The 20,984-nt window shown below is 44.6% G+C and overlaps 1 protein-coding gene across 4 annotated transcripts in view; it reads left to right on the plus strand.

Moving 5' to 3' along the window:
• The first annotated feature begins 2,062 nt into the window (after positions 1-2,062).
• The window catches only part of LRCH1 (leucine rich repeats and calponin homology domain containing 1), a 206,742-nt gene continuing 187,820 nt past the window's right edge, over positions 2,063-20,984 (plus strand). For 3 of the 4 annotated variants that reach the window (XM_032150845.2, XM_032150842.2, XM_032150844.2), the window contains exon 1: positions 2,063-2,599. In XM_032150845.2, the coding sequence (XP_032006736.1) occupies positions 2,290-2,599 (310 nt within the window). In that variant the 5' untranslated portion in view covers positions 2,063-2,289. The remainder of the gene's footprint in view (positions 2,600-20,984) is intronic. The other variant, XM_032150843.2, reaches the window with a different exon arrangement.

Raw genomic sequence — 20,984 nt, forward strand, 5'->3', positions numbered from 1 at the left:
TAGGTCCCTATTTCATGGAATTTACAGTTTGGTAATCTGTAGATGGGTAAACAAACCACAATGAGTAGGTCAATCTAACAGAGGGACTGATCATTTGTTAAAAAGCAAATAGTGGGCTCATATTCAATCCATTATTTTCTTTAAAGAAGAATTAGTGGTCTTTTAAAAAAAATTTATGCTTCCTATGATGCATCACAACGACTCTTAGTCTGAACTAAATTTGCAGTCAGCCAGAAGATGTCCCAAATCATGTCCTGGCTGCTGATCACACAGACTACCACTTGGTTTCAGCTGAAGATTCTTTTAATTGGATTTTTTTCTGTGTTTCTGTTTTTCACTGGATTTTGTTTTTCTCTGTTCCTCTCCCTCGAGGAAAGTGGAAATTTGGTTACTATTTTGTGATGGAAGTATACTTTCATTTATTATTATTGTCATTATTATTATGAATTTTGAAGCCTGACTTCTAAAAGCCTGGAAGGCTGCGGCGAATGGCATGTGAGAGGGGAGGTTTGCGGGAGGATACCAGCAGGTGGCGCGTGTCTCCTCCGGGCAGATTAGAATGCTTTGCTCAGGGCCAAGAATCCCGCAGGAATTAAGGGCAACTATCTGTGCAGTCAATTCAAGTGATACAGATTATGCCATACTTAAGTGCCGAGTCCATGAAGTCACCAGTTCCAGCCTGTTGCCTAGGCCATCACACTTCTGTATTACCACTTAAAAAACCAGCTCCCCTATTCCAAGGGTTGCATTGCTTTCGTGCTTGACACCCCGACCCCCCGCACCCACCCCCGGACTCATTTTCCCCAAGCCAAGTCGCTCATGGGGACAATCCAGTCTTAAGAATAGAGCAAAAATAAAGGCCCTGGAAAGTTGGACATGAAGCTTTAACTTCAAGAAAGGAATGGTACTTTATTACTCTTCCAGCTGGTCTGCCCTTAGGGTGTCAGATGTTCTCTGTCGCCCCTGGTGTGCCAGCATTGGCCTGGGTGCCACTGGGTGGCTGACGGCAGAATGTGAATTCACTTGCAAGCGGACATGTTAGTTTCCATGCCCCAAAGCGTGAAGAAGGGCACAAGGACACTTCGATGGTTCTTTCAGCTCAGACTCGAGCTGTGACTGATTTGCTGTTTGGGGTCACTGGCTTTCTAGCCTCTCCTGGCACCAACCCAATTTCGGGGAGCAGCCAGCTTATCTTTCTCCTACGACAATGTCTTCTGTCCCCCATAAACACTGCCCTCATTTTGAGTTTTTCTTTCCTATCTCTGTAGCTTTCTTCTGCCGCTCAGCAAACACTCTGTCCCACTCGTATTCGTCCCTTGGCGCTGGCGTCTGGCCCTGGGGTACACTGTGAGGGAGGGCAACCCTAGATTCTGAGGGCCACTAGCTCGAATCTAGCTCCCCTCTAACTGCAGGGGTGACCTTAGATACATTTCTTAACTTCCTCTGTAAACTCAGGGGAACAATTTTGGCACTCCTGGGGTCCCTGGATTAATGAGATAACTTATGTAGACTCCCTAAACAAGCGTCTGGTTCATTGTAAGCGCCCAAATGCCAGGCGGCATCTGCAGGGATGACCCCATAGTGAATGAAAACTGCCTCTTGGGGATCTCTGGGTTAAACGGCCAGAATAACTCGCAGAATTGAGAGAACTTTCTCCTTCTCCAAACCTCACTGTACTGCCAATCCCATTCATTGCCTCCTGCCGTTTTATCCGTGTTCTCAGACCACCACCCTACCCCCGCAACCTCCAGTCCCCTAAAGCCTCCTGGGCGGCAAAATGACGCCCAGAGAGAGGTTTGGCGCCTGAGTTGCCCCAGAGCAGGCGTCCAGCCCCGCCGTGTACCCGACTTGCGGGATGGATCGCGGCAAGGCGGCGGCGGCCGGCAGAACAGGCGCGGAGGAAGGCTCAGGCGGGACAGACTGCGTGGGAGAAGGAGGAGGAGAGAGCAGACGGCGGAGGAGGGCAGAGCCGCCGGGAGGAGGGCGCAGGGGCGGGAGGAGACACATGCGCGCTGCCGCCGCCGCCGCCGCCGCCGCCGCCGCCGCCGCCGCCGCCGCCGCCGCAGTCCTTAGCTTCCCGGGGACAGGAAACCTTCAAGACCCAGCTGCCACGGCCGCCTCCCCGCCCGCCCCCCATTCTACGCGCCTGCCCACACCCTCCTCCCCTCCTTCCAGCGCCTTTCGGTGGAGCACTGCAGCACTCAGCCCGAGCTGCCGTTTTCCCCTCGCGGGGAACGCTGTGACCCCCCCGCAGGAGCGGCGGGGCGGGGTGGGGGGGCCCGGGAGAAGATGGCGACGCCGGGAAGCGAACCCCAACCTTTCGTCCCGGCCCTTTCGGTAGCTACTCTGCACCCACTTCATCATCCCCACCACCACCACCACCACCACCATCAGCACCACGGAGGAAGCGGCGCCCCCGGCGGGGCGGGTGGTGGCGGCGGCGGCAGCGGGGGCTTCAACCTGCCCTTGAACCGGGGTCTGGAGCGCGCGCTTGAGGAGGCGGCTAACTCCGGGGGGCTGAACCTGAGCGCCAGGAAATTGAAGGAATTTCCCCGTACCGCAGCCCCCGGGCACGACCTCTCGGACACGGTGCAGGCAGGTGAGTGAGGGCCGAGGGGCGGGCTGGGGTGTGGGTGCTGTCTGGGTGTCTGTCGTGCGTTCCCTAACGCGGTGGACAGTCGGAGATCTCGTCTTGCTCGGGGAGGGAGGGTCCATCGGCCCGTTGTCTCCCGAAGAAGGGTCTCGCGTGGGCGCGGAAGAAGCGGGCCCTGGAGAGGGCACGGGGGCCCCGCCTCGTCCGGCGATGCAGTGCCGGTAGGGCAGGGGTGCGCCGGGCCTCTGCGCCTGCGAGCGAGGGGTCTCCGACTCTCCACCCTGTGGCTGCCGCGCCGGGGAAGTAACCGCCGGGCTGGGACTTGCAGGCGCGCCGCGTGCGCGCAGTGTATAAGTGGGAGGTTTCAGGCGGCTGCGTCGGCTTCCTGGGCCCCGCGCAGAGCTGGGAACTCCAGCGCGGACAGCGGCGTCGGCGCCTCCAACCAGTTCAAGCCGTCTTTGCATCGAGGCGTAGCCCATCCTGGTGGGAAAACCCAGACAAAGGTGGCACGCCCTCGGCCGAGCCAGGGGTATCGGCGCAGTGCCGCGAGCCCCCTCGGCGACATCGCCGAGCGATCGGGCAACTCGGTGCCGCCTGTGAGGTGCCCAAGCTTCCTCTTCCTGCGCCTGTGCGGGAAAAGAGCCGCCGGGCTTGTAGTGAATCCGAATCGGCTGCCGCTTCGGAAGCGATCGGCCCTCTTCCTTCCGTGCCTTTCGCTCACCGCCCACACAGTTTGGGTCCTACCACCGAGGCTACCTGGTTCTCAGTTACCCAACCGTTGCGGGGGCCCCGGGAAAGGACGGCGTGGCATATAAAGGCAAAGTAATTAACGTGAGCCTGTTTTCCTGTGTGAGCCCGGCAGGTTGTAACTCGCGCCAATAAGCAGCATAACTTTTTCAAGTTACGTCATGTGTTACATACTTCTAAAACGTCTGCTTTCTCTTTGGTAGTTGGAGTTCCAGGAGCGGGATCTATAAACAGGAAGGAGGGTGGTGGAATGGGATTGGGGCCTTAGGGTCTATACAGAACTGACTTGGTTTCCGACCATCCGGTTCCGCTCCCTGGGGGAGGGTTTGTGTCATAGCAAGTGCCCAACATTTCCCAGGGCAGTGGGTGATCCGTTTTGGAGCCGCTGCCCAGACCTCTTGGCTGTCATCGCCTCATGGCCCAGGGTCAGACCCCCTCGGTCTTGGATGGGTTGACTCTCAGCACAGGAGCACCCAGTTTAATCTTGTAGTAGGCAAGGGAGCAGGCAGTGGGTTTTTGGAGGCTAGGTTTCCAGTGTCTTTTCCCCCCTTTAATTCAATAAACATTTATGTAGAGCCTTAATTAATATTTAGATACAGTTCTGAGTTCACTGGAGGCAAAGATGGCTCTCCAGGGTCATTAAACTTTGTAATTTGGATTTAGGGATAGTCAGGAATTGGCAAAAAAGAGGGAATTTCCAAAGTTCAGCTGTCAACAGCTGGGGAGTCTCTTTCAATAAGACCTCTTAGTTACATCATCTCAAGTGGAAGTTATTCCAAGAATTGCCTGAATCACTAACTTAAAAAAATACATTAAATTTTACTTCCCTTCTGCTACAGAGTGTACCATGAGCTAGCTATGCTATGGTTGGATATATCTGCAGAAAATAAAGCTGGCATGACCAATAATAATAGGTTTGTGTAGTTCAGTAAGGGGGCTTCATAGTTGTTCTACTTCAGTTATGCTAAGGATTATTTACAAAGTTAGGTGAACTTGATGTGTCTGCTGTGTTGGCATTTCTTTGAGAAGACCAGTGCTTTTAAAAGCAGGGATCACATCTTTTAGCTAAGACCTCGCCATGTGAAGTGGATGCTAAAAAGTGTTCTTGTTCTCCTCTCGGCTTGTTTATGGCAAGCTTAAGTTGTGAGTTTTGCAGGTTTTTATTTATGAGCTCACTTGCACATGTTTTATGCTCAGGAAAATCTAACTGGTTAAAATTTAGAGGCTTTATGTTAATTCCTCATCCAAAAATACAGTATTATTTGGGGGAAGAGGAGTGGAGGGATATAACCTATGTTTGTAGAAACCTAAGTCAACCCCACCAGAAAAGTATTCATTGTAGCTAGTTATTTTACATGAAATTAGAATACCCAAATGTATAAAATATTTGCTTCTGCAAAACGTCTTTGCCTCAGGTCAAAAGCTAGGTGTAAACCACATGTATTCTTTGTTCTAAAGATAAATTTAATTGAGCACAGTTTCTTATTTGAAAGACCAGAAAGCAAAATAAAGAGTTAAAGTTACCTCCAGTATACACAGTGTTGACACAGTCTACATGTAAGAGTTCTAGTACAGTTGAAAGTTTGAGTAGTAACATTTGTAATAAAGATAGTGGTTTCTCCTTGGCTCATATTTACTTTAAGAATGTCTTTTAAAATTAGAATGGCATATGAAGATCCTTAAAGGCCTAAGAGGCAAAGTGGATTTTTTTTTTCCATACATTTTCTAAGACAGGGAGTGGTAGAGCAAGCTTTTTCTCACTGTTTTGTTGTATAATACAGGCCATTTGGTTTACGCCTTGTAAAAAGTCAGGCTTCTGGCAGCCACCTGTGCAGAACTGCACTCCTGGGCAATATAGCCTATCTGAACAGAGTGGAAAACCAAGATGTAAACAAAGAAATGTAGAATAGATGTCTAAGCTGTCACTCAAGTGCATATACTTTACTGATAGGAAAAAATTCAAGCTATCATTTTGAGCCTATTAATTTACTTCTGTTTGAATCAAAATAAGTTTTGTTGTCAGAGTCTAGTCTTTTAATAGATGAAACGGGGAAAGAAAGACTGATCCACGCAGGTGCAGTGAGTGACACAAGTGAGTCACTGATGGAAAGGGACAAAACAGAAGAGCCACTATCAGCACTGGGTGCGCCTCTCTCTGCGTTATCTGCATGATCTTAGTCCCCACTAGGAGCCCAGTCATACCCTAATTTATACATGGGAAGACTGAGACAGAGACAAGTTAAGTAATATGCTGAAGATTATACCTCTACTGAGATGGTCAACCAGTGATTGGAACCCTGGCAGCCTCACGTTAATTCATGTTCTTGACCATATTCTCATCAAGCAGAGGGAAGGGGTTGAGAGGTGGAATCTGGGAGGCTTCCTGGAAATTCATTCAACCAGCATTGATTCCACAAGAATGTACTGAGCCCCTCTGAGTGCTGGCCACTGATCTAGACACTGGGGACACAACAGTGACCAAAAGAGAATCCCTGTATCCCTTCTTGTGGAGTTCATTCTAGTTGGAGAATAGGGAGATACATGGATAAATTGATTTTGCAGGATAAATAGGATGAGTTATAGGATAGATGGAATATCTTTGTTTTATAAATACACAGATTGCTTTGACTTCAGGTGGCTTGTAGCAAGAGTATAAATGATGACTAGTAATACATATAATCTGAAGCATAAAATTGGGCCAAAGAAAAAGAAGTACACAAATTTGCATATGAGTAAAGCAGATTTTTTTTTTTTGGGTGCTGATTTATTAAGTAGTGTCATTTTGGATGAAGAAGCTCAAAAGGATATTTTGTACAATTAAAAGTGAATTGAAAAGGAGTAAGAAAAGAAAGTGGCTGATTGCAGGAGGTTCTAGAAAATAAAAAAGAAGCCCTTAGACTTGGCATGCAGGACACTTGTTGAAAGTCTTGTTAAGGAAAAGGGGGAATGTTTCATTGCCAATTATCTTTTTGACTTGGCTGTAAGCAGGAAAGACTATGGGCCGGGCACTGTGGCTCACACCTGTAATCCCAGCACTTTGGGAGGCCTAGGTGGAAGGACCGCTTGACCCCAGGAGTTTGAGAACAGTTTGGGCAACATAGTGAGACCCCATCTCTACAAAAAATAAAAAATTAGGCCAGGCACGATGGCTCACACCTGTAATGCCTGCACTTTGGGAGGCCAAGGTGGATGGATCACCTGAGGTCAGGAGTTTGAGACCAGCCTGACCAACATGGTAAAACCTCGTCTCTACTGAAAATACAAAAATTAGCCGGGCATGGTGGCATGTGCCTGTAATCTCAGCTACTCAGGAGGCTGAGGTGGGAGAATCACTTGAACCCGGGAGGCGGAGGTTGCAGTGAGCTGAGGTCGCACCACTGCACGCCAGCCTGGGTGACAGAGAGAGACTCCATCTCAAAAAATGAATGAATAAATAAGTAAATAAAATAAAAAATTAGCCGGGTGTGGTGGCGCATGCCTGTAGTTCCAGCTATGTGGACGCTGAGGTGGGAAGCCCATAGGTTGAGGCTGCAGTGAAAGCCATGATCGCGCCACTGCACTCCAGCCTAAGTGACAGAGTGAGACCCTGCCTTAAACAAACAAACAAACAAAACAAAGACTATATGGGAAACAAAGAGCTTACTCAGGGAAGAATATTGAAGTGCAGCATTAAAAATACCCATGTATGTGTGAGGGAAGAGTTCTGTAAGAACCTGACAGTTGGCTGGGTGTGGTGGCTCACGCCTGTAATCCCAGCATTTTGGGAGGCCGAGGCGGGTGGATCACTTGAGGCCAGGAGTTCGACACCAGCCTGGCCAACACGGTGAAACCCTGTGTCTACAAAAAAAAAAAAAAAAAAAGCTAGGTTCCTGTAATCTCAGTTACTCGGGAGGCCGAGGCATGAGAATTGCTTGAACCTGGGAGGTGAAGGTTGCAGTGAGCCAAGGTGACGCCACTGCACTCCAGCCTGGGCGACAGAACAAGACTCTGTCTCAAACAAACAAACAAACAAATGAGCCTGACAGTCTAAGATTCTGTGAATAAAAGAAACAGAGAGGGGATTTAAGCCTGTCTTTCTGGTCATATTCTTCTGCCCAACTCCTGCCTTATAATGGAGTAAAGACTACAGGGCTCTTATGACCCTTTAATTCAGGACTCCGGAAATGGCTGAAGCCTAGGATTTGTCAGCCTGTGGGAATAACACCCTAGCTCTGTGTGATCTGGCTTTCTCAAATGTCTTTACAGATTCAAAGGATCTTCTCTGAGATTTGTGGGTGGTTTTATCTCTTGAAGGCTGACTTCCACACCCTATTCCCATCCTATAGCAATGGAGTCCTTGGGATGTTAGCACCCTTTAGTCGTTGGAATTCACAGAAGACTTGATAACAAAATCTAGTCATTTTCAACAACTTAACTTTATTTCATAATTTTGGCCATCAATATGTTTCACTATAAATATAATAAAATTTTTGAAATCACGTGTTTCCTTAAAATGTATGTTCTTTTATAGTTATATCTAGTTTTGAATTATCATTCTGCTATTGAATTAAATTTGGTAGTTTTTAACATACCTGTTGCTTTTTGTGGTAGTTACTATCAGATAAATGCCTTTGTTTATTACATGTATTCTAAATATTCTTCCTTTCATAAACTATGATTCATATCCTTTTCTTTCCTATTACTATTGTTTTTTCTTCCCTGTTAAGGTATAGATAAATTCCAACATCAAACAAAGGCTTTTAGAACAACTCAGACAATATCTGTAGTGGTTCTGAATCACATCTAGATGGGCCCTTCCACATGTCTGTGGTATATGGCAAAAACAGTCTCCACAAACCTACGTGCTATTCTCATTGCTTGCATTATAGGCTGCTTTCTTGAACAGGCAAGGACATACTAATCATGCTTCTAGAATAATAGCATACAATTATAGGCCAGGGAACCTCTGGGAATTTTTGGTCTGTGCCAGTTTATAAAGGAACAGCCCAAGGTTTGACCTTCATCACTGAAATGACTGTACTGGAGAGTTTGTCAGTCACTGTAACATCTGATTTGATTTTTGGTGGGTGTTTGATACTAGGCCACAAATTAGCACATCCTGTCATTTAAAAATTCTTATTTAAATTATTGACTAAGACTTTTTTGTGTGTGTGTGTTACTGTAATGAACTGAAATTTCCCATGGCATGGCGTAATAACTCCTTGGAATAAACATTTAAAGGGCAGATACCTTTTGAAATCCATGTCGACGTCGATGAATTCAGAAGTCAAACTCATTTTGCCCGTGCTGTCCATCTGGTATATGCACATAGCCATTTTCTATTATATTATTCAACTTCATCATTGCTTGTTTAAACATAAACTGTTTCCCTCTTTTGTGTATACGTTTCTGTTCCCTCATATATATATATAATATATATATATATTCTAAAGACTTTTTATATTTCAGCTGGGCAGCATTTACTTACTCTTAATGTCTCCCCATAATTTCCCTTCAGGTGTAGTAGTGCATGTGCTTTTTCAAAGCCTTGGTAATTTAAATGGCAGAAATGCTGTTATTAACTCCATATAAGGTGGTTGTGGGTTTGTCGGTCAGGCCATGGGTAACTTGAATTTTTGTCTAAGCCTCAGAAAAACCTGTTTGTGAGGCCACTTTTCAGAATTTCTTGGGCTTTTTGGAAAATTGAATGTCTGTCTTGGATACTGGCTTGAGCTTAGATATGGCAATTCCACCCGTGGTTATTTCAGTGATTGTGTGAATTGTTAGAATTAAGATAATTTGGTGTTAATTGCAGTGATTATTTCAAGTTATAAGATTATAATCTATTATAAACATGTTAAGGTTGTAAGGCACAAAACCCAACTATTTTTCTACAGTGAATAATCTTTTTTAATGACCAACTCATGGGAAGCCTAGTTTCTGTTATTGCTACTAGTCTTTTGTTGCATGAAACGTTTTTTTTTGCATCAGAATTTTGCCATGATATTTCAGAGAGTAAGAAAAGAAAAAAAGAAAAGAAAGGTCAGTGTTCCAAATCAGACTTAATGTAGGAAAACTAGGCATCCTAATGTGGACTCAAACATGAAATATGCCTGTGTTATTCTTCATCCTAATTTAAGAGTTTAGTGATTTTGCTTCCATATTCTGCAGTAAGAAATAGTACATTTGGAAACCATCTCCTCCCATAAAGTAATTCAAAAATAAAGTGAGATTGTTTACATGAATAGAAAGTTGATGAACTGTGAGAATTGGGGCTTCCCTTGCTTACTCCAGCCATGCAATAGAAGGGAAATGCTTTTATAGTCAGATTTCTGTTCATTGTTTTTCCTAACCATATCCTCCTTCACTGGCCATAAAGGAGGATATAGCTGGGGAAAAAAATTAGAGAAGAACAATATGTTTGATTTGCATAACAGAAATACTTAATATTTTGCTTGGTAAGAAATTACTGCTTGTCTGTTAATATGATGCTGGTGCCAAGGCAGCTCAACTGAATTTCAACTGTACCTGAAATTCTTACGGAACATTTTTAAGTCGTCAGGGGCAGGTTATTTGATTTTGGGATCTTCCTAGATGTTTGTTTTTCTTCCTTCTGCTGTTTGCTTTTTTTTTTTTTTTTTTTTTTTTTTGACACGGAGTCTCGCTCTGTCACCCAGGCTGGAGTGCAGTGGCGCAATCTCGTCTCACTGCAAGCTCCGCCTCCCGGGTTCACGCCATTCTCCTGCCTCAGCCTCTCCGAGTAGCTGGGACTACAGGCGCCCGCCACCACGCCCGGCTAATTTTTTTGTATTTTTAGTAGAGACAGGGTTTCACCGTGGTCTCGATCTCCTGACCTCGTGATCCGCCCGCCTCAGCCTCCCAAAGTGCTGGGATTACAAGCGTGAGCCACCGCGCCCGGCTGCTGTTTGCATTTTTCCCTCAGTCCCTCTGCTGGAGGGGGACCTAACACAGGTGTGGGATGAAACCGAGCAGGAGCCCTCCAGCTCAGTGTGTCTTGAATTTCCTCTCCACTGTTCTTGCCAAATGGGCAGAAAGCGGCCCCCATCTTAGTTTTTCTAATCTTCTGGCTTCTCATGTGGACTTGCTTTTGACAGCTGACCCCTGCAGTGTGGTATGTATAGCTTTGGCACACGATGTGTTCCTCTGTTATTCTTCCCTATTTTTGATGTTTATGCCATACAGCGTGAGGAGTAGCATCAATATTTCTGATCTGGTTCAGTCAGCTTAGCTCTGATTTAACTCACTTTATCTCTGCAGGCAACAGTGGCAATTCAAAGACAGCACCATCAACATACTGCCTGGCTTGCCCTTCCTCTGGATTGCCTTTATTTTGCATTTCCAAGTCATTTACCTCATGTCCCTTCTCCTCCCCGTTCTGTAGGATTCTACTGACTCCACTCTCATTTCATCTGGGCCCCCAGCCTGCTCAAAACAAACAGCCTCCCTATCAGCCCATTCTTGCAGATCTCAGCCCTGAATCATACATGACCTTAAGCCATCTTTGCATTATTTGCTTATGGCATTTTTTGTTTTATTGCCTTCCTCTGGTACTTTCCCTATGTTTAACCTTTTTGCTCCTTCACTGGGCTGTGAGATTTGGCTAGATGGGACTTTTCCTGATTTTTGTATGCCTTCCATGCCCAGTACAGAAAATGCTAGAAAAACATTGATGGACTGCTCCCTTTCCTCTTCCCTACACTTGGTCTCTGCATTTTTCATCCATCATCTTGGATCTACCCTGAAGTTATCCCCTACTTGTGTGTAGTTTGCTGATCTGCTCAGATTTTCCTGTGAGACCTGATTTTCCTCACACAGCATCTTTTTACTTCTCAGCGTCATCCACTGTATTAGTCTACTGGGGGCACCATGACAATATTCCTCAGACTGGGTGGCTTAGACAACAGAAATTAATTTTCCCATAGCTCTGGGTATCGGCAGGTTTGATTCTCCTGAGGCCTCTTTCTTGGCTTACAGGTGGAGGTTGTCTTCCTGGGTCTTCACAGGCCATTCCTTTTTGTGCACAAATCCTTGTTGTCCCTTGGTGAGCCCAAATTTCCTCTTCTTATAAGGATATCAGTCAGATTGGATTGGGACCCACCCATAGGACCTCATGTAATCTTCATTACTTCTTTAAAGACTTTGTCTCTAAATATAGTCACATTCTGAGGCGCTAGGGGTTAGTGCTTCCATTACTTTTGGGGGTCATAATTCAGCCCGTAACACCCACTGACTCACCCCTGCTGTAGCTGGTAGCTGGAGTTCCTCCCCCAGCCTGTGTAAACTGATCTTGGACTTGTGTGAGGCTGCCCTCAATGCTGCTCTTGCAGGAGGCCCAGGACAGCTCTGTCTGTTAACCGTCCTGTCCTTGGAATCTAGCCCTGCACTTGCTAGCTACACCTGCATCCATGCTGGGAGTCCCAATAATGCTCCTTCCTGAGCCCTCGAATGTGCTGTAAAATGGTAAAAGAGGCACAGATACACTTACAGATGGATAGCTCCGGCTCATCTGGACCCCTCCTCCATCTCTCATAGACTTAGAATCTTTTTGGTGGTTGGTGGGTCCCTAGAGTCACACTTTTTTTTTTAGCTAAGGTGGGGTCACTTCTCACCAACATTTGCAAGTGTTTGATAAGCAATGTTACATCTAAAATCAAATGAGTTATAGTGAATTCTGAGGGAGATGGGCAGGTGTTTTATAATATCAAATATTGCTTGAAATTAGCAAATGAAAAACTAATTGACATCTTTTGAGCACTTATGGTGTAAGGAGCATAGCCAAAAATATAAAGGCATAGTTCCACCTAGTTTGAATTGGATGAGGATTAAAGAAATTATGTATTTGAAAGTCTCTTACACATATAATACTCCAATTAACAAGTATTGTTTCACTAAAGCCTTTCAGCCCTTAGCCAAATGGACTTTCTTCCTTTTTTTTTTTTAAGTACAGCTTAGTGATTAAAAATAGGGTTTCCTGGCCGGGCGCGGTGGCTCACGCTTGTAATCCCAGCACTTTGGGAGGCCGAGGCGGGCGGATCACGAGGTCAGGAGATGGAGACCACGGTGAAACCCCGTCTCTACTAAAAATACAAAAAATTAGCCGGGCGTGGTGGCGGGCGCCTGTAGTCCCAGCTACTCGGAGAGGCTGAGGCAGGAGAATGGCGTGAACCCGGGAGGCGGAGCTTGCAGTGAACCGAGATTGCGCCACTGCACTCCAGCCTGGGCGACAGAGTGAGACTCCATCTCAAAAAAATAAAAAAAAAAATAAAAATAAAAATAGGGTTTCCTGAGCTTCAAAGACCTGTGTTCAAATCTTGGCCTTGTCTCTTATAATCTGTGTCACTTTGGCCAGATGACTTAAACCCTGTGCATCGGCTTCCTCACCTGTCAAATGGGGATAATAATAGTATGTACCTAGTAGAGTTGTCATGAGAACATTGGTTATAATAACAACAGCTAACATTAGCAAGCAGTTATTCTATGTCAGGTATTGCTCCAAGTGCTTTATATGCAAATATATGTATTAAATGTACGTAATAGATGTTTCACCTCATTTAATGCTTGCTACATGGTCTGTTTTAACCAGAGTGGGGGCTCAATAACTCCAAGAAATGCCTTTCTATTGCAACCTGAAGAGGGAGATTAGAAATGTAGAAACCATCCATTCATATCTCTCCTTCATTTAATAGCTGAGGACACTAAGGCCCAGAGGGTATAATCATTTGGCCAAGGGTACACAGCATGGCAGTAGGTGCCAGAGCCAGGGCAGAGTCTCCCAGGCTTACATCAAAGGGTTGTTTCTGTGGAGCCAGGAGGTGACATTGGGATGAAGGGAAGGCCTTCCTTCATCCATAGGGTTCTCAGGTCAAACCCACCCAAAACAGCCAGGTTGTGGGCCTCCCAAAAAACAAAAAATGGTGTGAAACCTTTAATAACAGATGGTCCAAAGCTGGGGAGAATCAGATAAAGCTAACGGTAGTTATAGATGAGACGTGTTAGTGTAGGATTTGACTGCATGTGGTTTGGGGGACATGCACAGGCCTCTTGTCAATTGGATTCCACATACTAAATGAGTTTGCTGGGCAGCCCCCGACTCACAAAAGGGGGGCCATCAGCCTTTCCTACCAAGGCTTTGTTTCAGAACTTGGCATGCATTTTCCTATAAAAACAAGGTAGTAACCTGTGATTTGGTTCTCCCGCCAACCCACAAAGGCCTGTTTAACCCTAGCAGACCTGGGCCTTCCTATTAATGGTGGTTTCTTATTGTTTCTTTGGAAAAATGCAATCCCAGTTCCAACATGAAACACCGAATCTGGAGAACTTGGCATCAGGCTGTGAACGAGTCCTCTGCCTCTTGAAAATAATTCTCTTCCCTCTGGCCATTCCGGCCAGGGGTCGGAGGTTCCCCACACCTCTCCCAGGTCCCTTGATCAGGGCACTCAGCAGCTGGGAAACAAGGGTTGGCCTAAGTCAGGGATTCACTTGGACCTCAGGAAGGCCACTGGGCCAGGGAGGAATGGGCCGGGGAGCCACCCACCTGAGGGAGGTGTGCAGGAACTTAGACACTTCTCTATTTAATTTTTATATTTCTTCTATATCATCTCCCCGACTTACTAATTTTGGAATTGGAAGCAAGTTAGTGAACTTTTCTGAACATCAGGTTTGTAATTTGTTAGAAGCGGAAATGCTCTTTATCCCTTGGGTGGTTGTATAGATTCAAAGGGTAATAGATAGCACAGGAGCAGGGCTCAGGTCTGGCAAACAGTGAGTGACTAGTAGAAAACCTGTCACTTTCTGTCCTTAATTTCCATGGGGCTATGTGACATAGTCTTCTTCAGTCACATAGATAATTGGAAGCTGTCAGCCTATCATTAGCGTAGAGGCTAAAGCACAAACTGTGGCTGGGTCCTTGTCCCTGCTCTGCCAGGACATGGCTACTACTTCACTTCCCTGAGTCTCAGTTTCCTCATCATAAAATGGGGATAATAATTATAGAATTATTGTGAGGAACAAATGAATACATATGTCAAGTGCTTAGGTCAGTGCATGGCACTGATTTTGCCATTATGATTATTCTATATCTTTAGAAAAGAGATTCAGTGTTATAAGGCACAGAAAGACTAAATTCCTAGAAATGCTGCGACATTAATAAAATAACATCAGTATCCAGCAAGCTTGGGTGTACATGCTTTCAGTGTGTATACATGTTATTTATATCCTTTTGGCAGTCTTGGGAGGATGGTAGCGTAGGTGGTATTCATTATTCCATATTGCATGGGGGAAACAGGCTGGATGGTGAAATGACTTTACTTCGGTTATGCTGCTAGTCAGCAGTTGAGACAAGACCACATCTTCTGGGTTTTCATGCTGTTTTGATTCCTCAATTCAACGGTGTTCTTAGGTTTGATTTAATTTCTACTGGGGCCAGGTGCGATGGCTTATGCCTGTAATCCTAGCAATTTGGGAGGCCAAGGTGGGTGAATCACTTGAGGCCAGGAGTTTGAGACCAGCCTGGCGAATATGCTGAGACCTCGTCTCTACTAAAAATACAAAAATTAGCTGGGTGTGGTGGCAGGCACCTGTAATCCCAGCTACTCAGGAGGCTTGGGCAGGAGACTCGCTTGAACTGGGAGGCGGAGGTTGCAGTGAGCTGAGATCACGCCATTGCACTCCAGCTTGGGTGACAGAATGAGACTTTGTCTCCAAAATAATAATAATAATAATAATAATAATAATAATTTCTACTGGGACAGAGGAGTCTTTTTTTTTGAGATGGAGTCTTTCTCTTTCCCCCAGGCTGGAGTGCACTGGCGCCATCTCGGCTCACTGCAAGCTCCGCCCCCCGGGTTCACGCCATTCTCCCGCCTCAGCCTCCCGAGTAGCTGGGATTACAGGCGCCCGCCACCACGCCCGGCTAATTTTTTGTATTTTTAGTAGAGACGGGCTTTCACCGTGTTAGCCAGGATGGTCTCGATATCCGGACCTCGTGATCCGCCCGCCTCGGCCTCCCAAAGTGCTGGGATTACAGGCTTGAGCCACCATGCCCGGCCGTCAGAGGAGTCTTGAGCGGACTGAGTCTGGCAGAGAAGAGTGCGTTCAGGTTTCTCACAGTAGAGAATGGGGAACCCTATTCCTGTGCCACGTTGTGTATTCAGGTGAAGGTTGCTGGGGCCAGCTCTTGTTTTGGCCTCCAGATTGGAGGGGTGAGGAAGTGGTGGCTGGGGCCTCAGAGGAGGGCCTGGGGTGCCTGGCTTCAGCCTCTACGGAAGTCTTGTCATTGATTTAAAAGCTCTTCCAAGTTAAAAAACAAGCAAACAAAAAACCATTGACAGTCTCTTCATGTTCTTGGCAAAAAACAATTTATGCATAATTTTATGTTCTTGACATACTCTGAAGATGAATAGCAAACACTTCTACCAGAAGTGAGGAAATGGCTACTAGGAGGCTGAGCTTTAGGAATAAATATATAGTAGATTCAATTGTTATCTTTTTTATCCCTCACTCTTTTACTGGCATCCAGCATTTATTTTGAACTTCAGTCAGAAGTTATTTCACCAAGAACCTTGTCATAGCTTCAACATCTCCCTGAGGATACTGATATGGTAACTCGGAAGGGGGAATAATGTTTGTCAAGGCAGACTCATGTCTGGGTCCAGGGTCTTTCAGAATGTTCCTCGTTCAGTTCTCAGAACACCCTCGTGAGGTCGGGAGTATCATCGTTACTGAGAAGGGCACTTATTACAAGTTAAGCAGTCAGAGTATATTTGTAAGCCAGTAAGACGGAGCCGAAATTGGACCCAAACAGTTGTTGAAGAAGTGCAGGATCCTCCTCTATTTTAGTGTCACTGAATATTTAGAGCTAGAGGAAGAGACCAGAGAAGGAGATTTTGCAGATGAGAATCAAGCCTATGGCATTTCTACAGATGGTCCTTGGGGTGACATAGAGATTTTAGAGTTCATCCCCAAGTAGGACCCAGATTCCTGACTAATGTGATTTCCCCCACTGATCTGAAAGCGAGCTCAGAGACCCCAGGTATATGCATGGGGAATTCCAGCCCTAATCCTCACTTGTTTGTGATGGCCAGTTATCAGCTCCATTTCTAAGAATTGTGTTTTAAAGCAAGTCACAATTACTAGTTTTAAAAATTCTTCAAGGTGTCTGTTATTAAAAAATGTAGACACACATTTGGGTTTTCAGCTTTGGTATAAACCTTTCTTGTTGGACTTTGTAGCACGTGACCTAATTGAACAGATTACTGATATTTTCTGTAAGCAGTTTACTGATATTTACTTTCCATCCAGTGAGAAATGAACGAATTTCATCGAGTGCAAGACCAAGTTTACTTTCTAGAACATTACCTATAGAATACAAATGTTTACGTTCCAAAGACTGTTTTATTATGTAATAAGAATCATCAGTTTGACATATAAAATTGTTTTATTTTGTAATAAAGATCTTTCTATACATTAATTACCTCTACAATTTTATAGATGAAATAGGGCAGCACAAGATTATGGCTGAAAAACAGATTTTTTTTGAGTGTATGCAAATCAAATCCAACTTAAAGGAATCTGTGCAATTGACGGCAAATAGATCTCTCTTTGTGCAGTTCCCTTGGAGGTGAAGATGATAATCTCTGCATGCAATTTAAGGCAATTGTGTGTGTGTGTGTGTGTGTGTGTGTGTGTGTTTTCCTGGTGTTTTCGAAAGCCTGGATAAATCCAAGTTAATTTTAGTTGTAGCAGTCATTCCATCAGTTATAGGCTTGTAATCAACTCTTAGCTGTGGTTTGTTCAGATATTTACAATGAATGCTTTCTCGTATCTATACAGTACTGTAAAAGGTACTGTGCTATAAATTTGTAAGTACAAAAGTGCCTAAATCTGATATATTTTATAAAATTCAGTTGGCAGCTGTGAAGGCTTGCTTTTGCCTCTTCCTCCCCTGCACAGGCTAAGTCCTTGGAATCAGTATGTTAATGAAGGCTTGGTATCTCAATATGAAATTTGCACCATGGGAGTTCTGAGATAATGCGTCCTGACAGAACCCCTAATGCCTGCCTCTTAGGAGGGCAAGTGACAAAGACAGTATAACTCAGCTAAGTCCTTTCATAATCAGGCAGCCTTGGTCTTTCTCAAGTGGTTCCATAGTTTCCGTGTGTGTGCTTTCTTGTGTTTCTGTGTCTCAGACCCCTTCTATCCTTGGGCAGTCTGTCTGTAATCTTTTAATACTGCATGGTAGATTGGATTGGATGAGCCCCATCACCTTTGGATAAGAAAAGGCTTTTGGACACAAGTCTATGCAACACTCTTTTCTTTAAAGAACATAATAGATCACTGGGAACATCATAAGAGGTGCTCTCAGAGGGTGCTTGTAAGTGGCACCATCCTAAATACAGGTTTACTGGGGACAGTCTGGGTTTATAACTCTCATCCTGGCCTAATTAATAATAGCACCCTCTTTTAGCTCAGCATGATTTAGATAAGCTATATGGTCACCCCATGCACATGGGATGTGGTCGAAAACACCATTTAAGAATAAAGTGAAATGGATTCAAACGAAGTGACTTACCTACCCATGTCTAGTTGTGTCAGATTGAATCCAGAATTAGTCCAGGTTATCCTGGTCATTTCACCAGCTACCCATATTGCTGTCCTTTGAAGGAATTACAATGCTTGGCTGGTTTCTCTTTTTAACTTTCATGCCAAGAAACCCTCTTAGTAAAATCTTAGGCATTTGTTGTTTATTTTAGTTGGTAAAATACAGCATTTAAAAATTATGAAATATTGTATACATAGAAAGGAGCCCATACCCTATGTAGACATGATTTAAATAATGATGATAAAACAGACATAGTGACAGAAGCATATAGAAAGGTGATCACCTGGGAAGGGGTGCAGAGAGGATGGAAACATTTTATGTCTTAGAATGGTGAGTACATAGGTGTATGTATTTGTCAGAACGCAGTAAACTCTGCACTTAAAATGGGTGCATTTTACTGTATGTAAATCATACCTTGATACAGTAGGCTAAAAATTTACCTATGTACCCACTATCCAACTTAAAAAGGAGAACATTTCCAATACCTTTTTAGCTTTCTGCCTGGTGTCGATTCCTGACTGACAAGCTGTTTTAAAACACAGAATAACTGAGGCTTTATTGCTAAATCAATGCCTCCTATTAGAAAACTGATAGTTCTGTTTTAGTGGACGTTCTTTAATCTTTATTTTCCTTATTTCGAAACATCTTGTTAACCCTCTTTACGTAGTCTTACTCATAAAATATTCTAATTCTGTATTTAACAAGTGGCATTTTATTTTAGTGATAGAAAAAACTGTGGCTGAACCAAGTTTTCTGGGATCACTGGAATGATGTTAGCTAATGGAGTCCAATGTTGAAAGCATTTGTTGCGCACCTACTGGATGTCAGACACTTTGCAGACACGATCTTATTTCTCCTCTGAGCCTAATAATAGGTATCATTTCCCTTAAATTTCCTCGTGTGTAGAATTGAGGCCTATAGATGTTAAGAAGCTTGCCCAAGATCCCCATGCAAAAGTAATTAGGAGAATTAGGAGTCAGGGTTTGAGCCCCAGTGATCTAAGTACATTGTTAATGTAGAGAACTGCCCTTTGCTGGGGAGTTAAGCACTAGGCTGGCTCCCCTGGTTGCATCCTGTAGCACCGGGACCATGTGGCGTATCACTTCCAAATTTCCTAAATCACTGTGATCCTGCATCCTCCTTGCCCAGACCCCTCCTGTGGCTGTCTCCTGCCTGCCCACCCAGGCTCAGCTGCCTAGCAGCAGATCCACAGGACCTCTGATATCTGGCGCCACCCTGCTTATCCTGCCGGGTTTTCCTCTAGCTCCCCTCAAGGGTCTGTGTGGCTCCAGCTGCCTTTTCCATTAGTGTTCCCATATGTTCCAGGTTAAGGCCTCCGCTTTGCCTTCGATTGTACCTTTTCTGTCTTCATTGCACTTGCCAAATCAAATAAACAAAACAAAACAATGACAGACCCCAGCTCTCCAGTCCCTGTCAAGCAGTCATCTCAAAATTTTAATTCCTGCCTCTTCTACGATGCCCCAAATGCCAGCCTCCCTCTCTGCAACTCTACTTATCTTTTTGTCTAAAACAGAGTTTATAATGATTGAGTTGGTCCTTAATTGTTCTTTAATTCCATGTCTTTTTTCTCTAATAAGAATAAGAATGATAATAGCTTCATTTATTGAGTCAGATATTGTGTTCTCCACTTTACGTGGCTTCCCTCAGCTAATTCCCAGAGCAATCTTAGGAGGTAAGTACACATTTTCTTCCCATCTGACAGATTGGAAAATTGAGGCTCAGAGAGCCTGAGATCACATGGCTACTAAGTGGCAAGACCAGGATTCAGTTTGACTTGAGTTTGACTACTCTTTGCTGACTTCTTGCAAATGCCTTGAGGAGAGTAGAAAAGAAAGGAAACTGACATTCACTGTGCCTTTGCTATGGCTTGGCATTGAGATGGTTTAGCTTATTATCTCACAGGGTCCTTATCCTGTGCTAAGAATCAGATCTCCAAAAAACTGAGAATTAGATCTCTAAAAAACGGAGGCTCTGTTTACATAATTCATTCAAGGTCACAGCGCTGATTAGTGGAGAGATCAAAATTAAACCAGGTCTTTCTGCCCCTAGAGTTGCTCCACCGTGTGCATGAGGAACACTTTCTTTATCTATTTTTCTTATTCTCTCTGCAGGGCCTAGCATAGAGCTGGATATTAGGGAAACTTTTCAATTAGTTATAGGTTGATTAAACCACCACCACAACAAAAGTTCTTTTATTCTGTTAGAAGCATGAGCATATCACACATATTCCGGTAGGGAAGAGTAGTACCATAAAGAATGTTGGATTTTTAGAAGAGACAATGTAAAAGCAAAGGTGAGGTGAGATAGATAATTGAACAGAATGGCAGTCACAGAATTTCTTATCTTTTGAGAGATTTACTTGAGGGATTATACCTTTACTATAGTAGAGGAGTGTCTAAAATTAAAAGACAGGAGAAGATGACTTAGTATTCCCATTCAGATTTTTAAATTGCTGTGTGGTTAGCTGTCTCCAGTCAGGCAGCTTCACTGCTCCTTTTTTTTAACTGCCTTTCTCAGGCATAGAAGTAAAAAGAAGTAAAAGGTAATGGCCAGTTGCCCTGAGCCCTTCCACTGGTGGATTTGCAGAGCACTGAAATTCACCCTAGAGTTTACCCTTCAAAGTAACTAAGCATTAAAAAACTCAAACCTACAAAAAAGGAACTCCTTTGTGTTCCAACAGTTGTTACAATAGGTTAGACTTTTGGTGATCAAAACACACCTCCGTTAACTGCACCAGCATCTTGTGCATCTCAGCTGTTTGTGCGAGTCATCCAGCATGAGGGAGGATGGGTCTGCATCAGGTGCAGTTCCTGGGCCTTGGAATATGTTCTCCACTTTTGTTTGATCAGCGGCGTGTTTCCATTGAATGTGCTGTGTGCCAAGAGAACAGTTGTCAGTCGTATTCGCAGTGATGCACATTAGCATGAGTGCCAGAGATTCAAGTGGCGACGAGCACCAACTCTGCCTTCCACCCATTGCTTTTTGTGCTCTCAGAAACTGGAGAAACGCTAGCTTTGCACACTG

The sequence above is a fragment of the Hylobates moloch genome, unplaced genomic scaffold (genome assembly GCF_009828535.3).
Source record: "Hylobates moloch isolate HMO894 unplaced genomic scaffold, HMol_V3 SCAFFOLD_4, whole genome shotgun sequence".
In the NCBI taxonomy this organism is placed as follows: domain Eukaryota; kingdom Metazoa; phylum Chordata; class Mammalia; order Primates; family Hylobatidae; genus Hylobates; species Hylobates moloch.